Source organism: Alnus glutinosa, chromosome 6 (assembly GCF_958979055.1).
Source record: "Alnus glutinosa chromosome 6, dhAlnGlut1.1, whole genome shotgun sequence".
Classification (NCBI taxonomy): domain Eukaryota; kingdom Viridiplantae; phylum Streptophyta; class Magnoliopsida; order Fagales; family Betulaceae; genus Alnus; species Alnus glutinosa.
The window spans coordinates 26,834,081-26,841,464 of NC_084891.1; the positions used below are offsets into that span (position 1 = coordinate 26,834,081).

Here is a 7,384-nt window from a genome sequence, read left to right on the forward strand (position 1 = left end):
CGGTTCCTTGCTTGTCTAACATAGAGAAGCAACACAAACACAAGCTGTAAACCCCTCATTTCAAGAATGACGATTCCTATATTTGAAAACCGTTGACATGAAGGAAATTTACACTTGTAACCATATATTTGAGCAAAGGTGATACTGAAAGCTCTAGCAATTACGATGACATTGGAAGGGAGTTATTAAGCAATTATGGTATATGAAATGAGGAGTAGCAAAACCTACAATTTATGCTTGATGAAGTCCCCCCACCCCTCCAACCCAAATGAAACACACAGAGAGAGGGGGGCAAGAAGTTGCGGTGGCTTGAAGCATGGATTCAGCAGATCCGACAAATTCCTGAGGTTCCTTGCAATAAAGATGGAGAATGAGAAAGAAAAGGCGTAGAGAAATCTGCGAATAAAGAGAAGATAAAATCCGGTGTTTTCATGTTTAATGTTTATTGTGTGTTTAAATAATGTGTCAATATCTCATTAGAAGCTGCAAAAGTTAAATTTTACGGCCCATCCTTATCAAAATAGCTTTTTTTTTATCTATTTTTTAAATTTGTTGTTTTGAAACTTTTTTCTTTTTTTGTTTGAGATACTTGAGATGCTCCTTGGACTTGTATAACTTCGTCTAGCCCAGTTGCATTATTGGGTTTTTTTCCTTCTTTGCGATGTTGACAGCTAATAAAAACGTATCCTTTTGTCTCCCCCAAATCCAATAGACATTGCAGGACAATAGCTTGTTTTGTTTTATTTGTTATCAACTTGAACATGTTGCCCGTTCTTGATATTTTGGTCAAATGGGATAAAATATAAGTGAGTTTTTGGATAATGGCGTGACCACTTTTTCTAGTCTTTATTGCTATGATTTTACCACTCCTTTTTTCAAAATTTATCTAAAAAAAATTGCAAATAATCAACTATGTAACACAGTCTACGAACTGAACAAGCTCATCCAATTACGTACAATCATGGATTCACGGGATTGAAAGACGAGTGATAGTCAATAAGATAAGAGAATTTTTACACGATTTAAGAGAAGAAATAATTAAAGAAGAGACGATTCCTTTTCGCGCGTGGTGAAGGGAAGTTCCATAACTGCCAATTACCAATCAATTCAACAGAGTGGAAAAAAAGACATCTTAACCAGCTCGTAGGGTCAACGGGGACCACTAACATGGCTTTGCCTTTTGCGATGCCGTCAAAAATCAACAACTAACCAGCCCCCTACAACAACTAATCAACAACTAACAAGATCCCTACAATTGACTTAAAATTCGGGCAATCCAAATAGATGAGGCTGCAAAACTTGTCCTGAGCAAATTAGAGTGCAGGACCCATTTGCTAAGACTAGGAAAAATAATAATAATAAAAGTTAGGCCATGGTTAAGACTATCGAGTAATCCAACAAATTCAAAGCTAATTCACACTAGAGGCTCATCTTGTTCTTAGTTGGAGAAGCCAATTGACATGATATACCAACCATTAAAGCTATCGCATTATTTATTATTTTAATGCATTTTTAACGTAATTATATCTTGTAAGGCATCATTTATATAGATAAACGGTTAACCAAGATTCTCTCCATTTCAAGTGAAATGAAAATGAGCTATTTCATTGTTATAATTTATTTTATTGTATCTAACGATATCCCTGATGCCACAAAATAAAGTCCTGACAATAAAATTGCTCATTTTCATTTCATTTGAAATTGAGTGAATCCATGTTAGGTTAACTAAGGACAAGCATGACAAAGTCTGAGGTAAAGCAAGCAAGAGAAGTCGACACACTTAAACCCTAAAATTTTGACGACAGTCAGCTAGTCACTAACAGTCAGCATATAAATGCATGTATCTTCAAATATTCAATATGATTCCACAAGATCTAGTTTCTGCCAGGCAAGAAGATAGCAAGTTACAAATTCTACAAGAACCCAGCCAAAATAATACGTGTCATCAATTGGAACCAAACATCCCATACACAATTTGCAACTAAACATCCCATACAGCTGCTGGCCAAACAGTGAAGCACAGCCCAGCAATGTGCCGATGATAAGAACTAGGCATCCTTGGTAACAGCCCATTTGCATTGGAAGCAGCAGCAGAATAATAAGCAGAGCTCAAAAAGTACATTTACATTAAAAAGTTTGTATTTACATATATTCACAAGCTTGCTACATACATATATATATATAGGTAGAAGGGAGGAGAGAAATCACTGTTATGTTGCTGACCTCCTCGACTCTGAAGAATTTTTTTATGTACAGTTTATACTGTCCAAGAGCTGAAACAAAAATGAAATGGTCACCCTAATAATTTAGCAGCAGAAGAGATGAAGATAAAAACATGTGATTAAAACAAGTTTTTCCCCCTTTTATTTGTTTGGAAGAAATAAAGGGGAGTTGTTAGGGGAGGTCATAGAAGAGATGGACAGTAATGGCCCTGCAACCACAGCACATATTATTCAATTGGGAGAAATAATACGCTCCATACCTGTTATTTATGTTCCTTCTAGCCCGAAGTTGACTGAGTTTGTCCCTCCACTGAGCTGTAATTAGAGCACCAGAATCGTGAGAATTCCAAACCTCTAACATAAACAAGGAAAATCAACCATATTCTTTTCTTCTTTTTTTGGGGAGGGGGGGGGAGAGAGAGAGGACTGCCACAATGGGATCTGTACAGCTATAGCATCATTCTTATAAACAATAAGTAACATCGAATTATAATTAAAAATTTCATAATGACTACAGTTATAAACAGGGTTGTGCCTTGAACTGGCTAAAGAGCAAACTCTTTATCTTCCTTTTAACACAATTAATAAAAATAATCAGTTGGTACACAAATTGAACCATATATAATATGGCTAGTTCCCTTCCAAGTAATGACACCTAATAGTTAGAAAATCAAGTCTTTACACAAAAGACAGACTCGTCCCAATTACTGGCAGAGAGCACAATGTCAAATTATCATGCGCTATGGTTCAAAACCTGCAGCAAGTTGCAGTGCTTGACCTCAATTTAAACATGGGAAATAGATCAGCCATTAAAAAATTGACCTAATCCCAAGCAGACAAGAAAGATGTACCAGCATCTCTGTAGCGTTCTTCAACGACAGCAATTAGCATGTTGCGCACAAGATCAAACTCCTTTGTTTCAACGCATGGTTGACCACTTGGCCTGAAACCATATCATCTTCAATTAAAAACTTCCTTCACCAAATTCAAAGGCACAATATAGACAGTTATTTTCTAATCGTCCTATCTATTAGATGAACACTAACCAAAGCAGTTACTTGTCATGGTACCCAAAGGTAACAGCCATAATTCTCAGCCTAGCTTTCCAGTTTATTATTTATCAACTTTCAGAATTTGATAACAAAAAAGGCCCTAGTAACCATAAGAATTACCGATCCATTTCAGTAAATAATAAGCCATCTGAAGCTGGGGTGTGCATTGACAGCCTGCCAGATTCAATGACTCTCATTCCATCACTATATGCCAAGTACTTGTTTACTTGAATTGGCACCTGCACATGAAAAACAAACACGCAGTCAATCATCAATCCATAGCATTTAAAAGCATTCATATTTCAATGCAAGGTCAACCTCAGAGAACCAACATGTTACAATAACTTGCGTCAGCAATAGGCCTACTACCACACTTCAGTCTATACTTCTATAGTATTTATTTATTGCTCATTGTGGCATCAAAATGAGTTACGAAGCTAAGGAAATCAACCAGGAATTACAGATAACATATTAAGCACAAGGTGCCACATACAGAGTTCAATACATAAATATCCAATTTAACGAAACATTAAATCTTGGCTTGTCAAGTATAAGAACTTCGGACTACATGCATTTCAATAAAATTCCAAGCCCAAAGACCTCCAAGAACTTTTGGGTTCAAGAAGCCACGCACACAATTGTGGGTTCCACATTCAACTACATTAGAGGTAGCGCATCACCATCCACACAAGCACACCTATCCCTCCCTCCGACCCTCAATCCCAAGCAGTTTACAAGACAAGCAGTGCAATTCACAATAAATAACCAAATCATTATCAATATATCCAGATCATGCATATAATGTGATGTATTGCACACAATCATGCTACCAAATTAGCTAGGAATGAATGCAAAAGCAAAGACAATCACAGGCATGCTTGGTTGGAACTTGACATTCTTCTCTTTCTAGGACTAATTAAATTGATCAGGCTTACCATCCCTCTTCCTGGTTCTTTCAATTTGAAAAATGAGAAATCTGTCTTGAGAGTAAATGGAACTTCCCTGCCATAGCAAACCTTAATTTTTGCATATTCTACTTTTTGTTGATATATCAACTATAGTGTTTCACTAACCACTTCACACAATTGTAAATCATTTTTAAAATAATGGTAAGTTCCAATACTAACAAAATTATATGGAGAAAAAAGTTTATGAACATCGATATGCAAAGAGTACCTTGCATCTTACTGCAATGTTGATGGCATCTGAAGGTCGAAGGTCAAAACTGACACACTCTGTCCCATTACCCACCTGTTACAACAACAAACAGTGTAATCAGACACTTATCTTCTTAAAAATCTATAAATTGTATAATTTAGCACATCCCCTCCCCCCCACAACCAAAAAAGAAAAAGAATAAAAAAGGACAACTGTTATATGCCTTGGTAAGGTATAACTGAGCAAAATATGCTTCATGCACTCTCTTAGTAACTCTAACAAGTCTGACCTGCAGAAATAGAAAACCAGTATCATATTCTAACTAATGAAGAAAGCATGTTCAAAGTGGTATAATCTGATTCTAAGAGCGAACAAACACACATACTTCATAGCCCATCTTATCGATCATCTCCTTAACCACTTGATAAAGAGTGGGTCTAGCCTGACAAAATAACCACATTATAATTTTCAGAAGAGCTGTTAGACACAAAACCAAGATTTTTGCTTAAGTCAGAATTGATAGTTCAATACATCTCGGAATAAAATACAACATAAGGAAGAGAGAGCGAATAAAAATTGTACACAAGGAAGAGAGAGGGAGCAAGTCTGTATTGACACATACAATTGGAACATTGCGCACTGCTGCCATTAGTAACACACTTGGCATCTCCACTGCAATTAAAGGAAAATCACAACTGTCAAAATGATGGAGAAATTAGCAGTATCTGATATAATTATAGGAAAAAAAATATTCTGAAAGAATCAGAAGCAAGATGAACATACAAACAATTATGGGAAGAAGAAGACCCGTCCCATCATCCATTTTCAATACAATTGCAGGATGTGGAGCATAATCTGGCAGATGCCCACCCTGAGGGTTGTTGTGGACACATCTTAGATGCCTACCATCCCTCATTTTGATCATGAAACCATCTGCTCCACTCTTCACCTCAACTATACCCAACAGCCAAGGATACATATATCAATTAATGGAACATTGACCATCACAGGATAAGTTGGAAAATCAGTGGTACTGTTATAGTACACAGGCCGGTGACCCATATTGTTTCTTTTCAACAATCAAATTTAGAGTCAAATTTATATCTTCTAAAAAAATTGCCACCATATATAAGCATAGCAAACAAAATGGGTTCAGAACAATCTACGATTAACATGAGCATGATAATTTAAAAGCAAATTATGAGAATTCTGTGGAATATAAAAACCCAAAGACGTGAGCTAGCCACTACCTTAGCTTACCTGCTTCAATCACGCTAGAGTTAACATAATCTTCATCATTTTCATTGAAGTTCTCCGCAGGGCTTCCATTCCCATTGGAGGATGGACTGTAACTACAATGCACCGTTTTGCACCTTCGAGCGTGTAATTGGTGAGAAAGAATCCCTACTTTAGTCTTCGTACAACTGATCCCTTTGAATCCCAAGAATTCACTTCTTAGCAGCCTGGCCTTCAGGAAAGGGCCAACCTTTGGCAAACTGTAAAATCCCACTTGCTTTGCTCGAACTGTGGGGCAAATAACTGGTCCTTGCAGAGACCCCATATTACCTGCTTCAATACCAACTGATAAAAAAAAAAAGAAGAGAGATGGTGATGGTGATGGTTTTGTCGACAAGAAAAAGGAAAACATATCGTTATTGCATATATCAGATCTGAAGCCTAAAATAATTTTAAAAATGATTTTGATGATTACAAGAGATATGCGACGTGATTTTCTTTTTCTTTTTCTTTTTCTTTTTCTTCTTTTTTTTTTTTTTAATGAAAAAAAATATGAATTCATTACAAATGCATTAACACTAATTTGGTTGCAACGAAAGTGCGCGAAAAAGAAAAGATCCTTCATGATTTTTTGATTTCTTAAGATTCTTGGGGGGGGGGGGGGGGGTGTTACTCAAAACGGAACCCGCCAAAAATAAACAATCTGTCCCTTCCAATGTCAGGTTTTTCCTTATTTAGAAATATTATATAACCGCTAATAACATAAAATTCATAATATTTCTCCCCTTTCTCTCTCTTTTTTTTTTTTTTTTTTTTTTTTTTTTTTTCATCTTTCTCGAAAACCAAACACAAATAAGACTTTCGGAGAGACAACGTGCTTCTGTCTCTCTCTCTCTCTCTCAGACTCTCAGTGGAGTTTTCTGATCTCTCGATCAGTAAGTGTTAAAAGAATCAACCACACAGAATAAATTAATCAAAACCTATAACTATTAGTCTATAACCACACCTGAAAGCCTCCAAAAGCTCTAGACCTTAATCAGGGATCAGCGATCAATAGCTCTTAATCACCGATCACGACCACAAACATGAAAATTCCCTTCAGTTCTTCGTCCTCTCCCACGGAATTCCCAGGATTCACGAATTCCGGAATTCAATTCCGAGCGGATAAAATCGCAGGACGATCGGTATGTTAAATTATACACAAGTCTTAAAGATCCGATTGGAATCGGAAAATCAGACGGAATATTGTGGAATTTTTAGCTGAAGAAGATATAGCTTGTGGATGAAGCAACTGAAGGGGTTGGAAATGACCGACGACGAGCACTGGATAAAAGCAATGACAGACGGGGGCGAGGAGATAAGAGATTCTTGTTTATTCGGGAAATAGAGTTGGACATTTATTTTCAATGATGTGTCTGTCCAATTACGGTTATGACCCTATTGGTTAATTTATTTTATTTTTAAAAAAATAATACTATAAATCACACTTTTATTTCTAATCACTTGGACCTGAAACTGCTAAAATTAGTTCTTGATTTTTTTTTTAAATAAATTTTAAAAACTGATTGACAATATCACATCAATAAAAAACAAATTAAATAAATTAAGTTAGATCAATTTTTTCCCACCCAATTTGGAGAAAAAAAAATTATTGTGATCTTGTTGTTTCATTACTCTATGGTAAAGTAGTTATTGTCGATGAATCAATATAATATT

At 36.0% G+C, this 7,384-nt stretch overlaps 1 protein-coding gene across 1 annotated transcript; it reads right to left on the bottom strand.

Moving 5' to 3' along the window:
• Positions 1–1,841: 1,841 nt before the first annotated feature.
• On the bottom strand, positions 1,842–7,041 carry LOC133870686 (bifunctional nuclease 2-like). Its single transcript, XM_062307862.1, has 11 exons — positions 6,675–7,041; positions 5,693–6,013; positions 5,216–5,386; positions 5,055–5,104; positions 4,818–4,874; positions 4,656–4,721; positions 4,451–4,525; positions 3,395–3,513; positions 3,074–3,165; positions 2,483–2,537; positions 1,842–2,273 (listed from the first exon to the last, which is right to left on the bottom strand). The coding sequence occupies exons 2-11, from the start codon at positions 5,991–5,993 to the stop codon at positions 2,258–2,260; spliced, it is 1,002 nt and encodes a 333-aa protein (XP_062163846.1). The 5' UTR covers positions 5,994–6,013; positions 6,675–7,041; the 3' UTR covers positions 1,842–2,257.
• Between the last annotated feature and the right edge of the window lie 343 nt (positions 7,042–7,384).

What these genes read in the sequence shown, in the direction of transcription:
- LOC133870686 (XM_062307862.1), bottom strand. Translation starts at nt 5,993, where the DNA reads ATGGGGTCTCTGCAAGGACCAGTTATTTGCCCCACAGTTCGAGCAAAG. An exon ending in TCTTCTTCCCATAATTGTTT is followed by an intron (nt 5,105 to 5,215) that starts GTATGTTCATCT and finishes CTTTAATTGCAG; the next exon opens with TGGAGATGCCAAGTGTGTTA. An exon ending in CAGTGCGCAATGTTCCAATT is followed by an intron (nt 4,875 to 5,054) that starts GTATGTGTCAAT and finishes TTATTTTGTCAG; the next exon opens with GCTAGACCCACTCTTTATCA.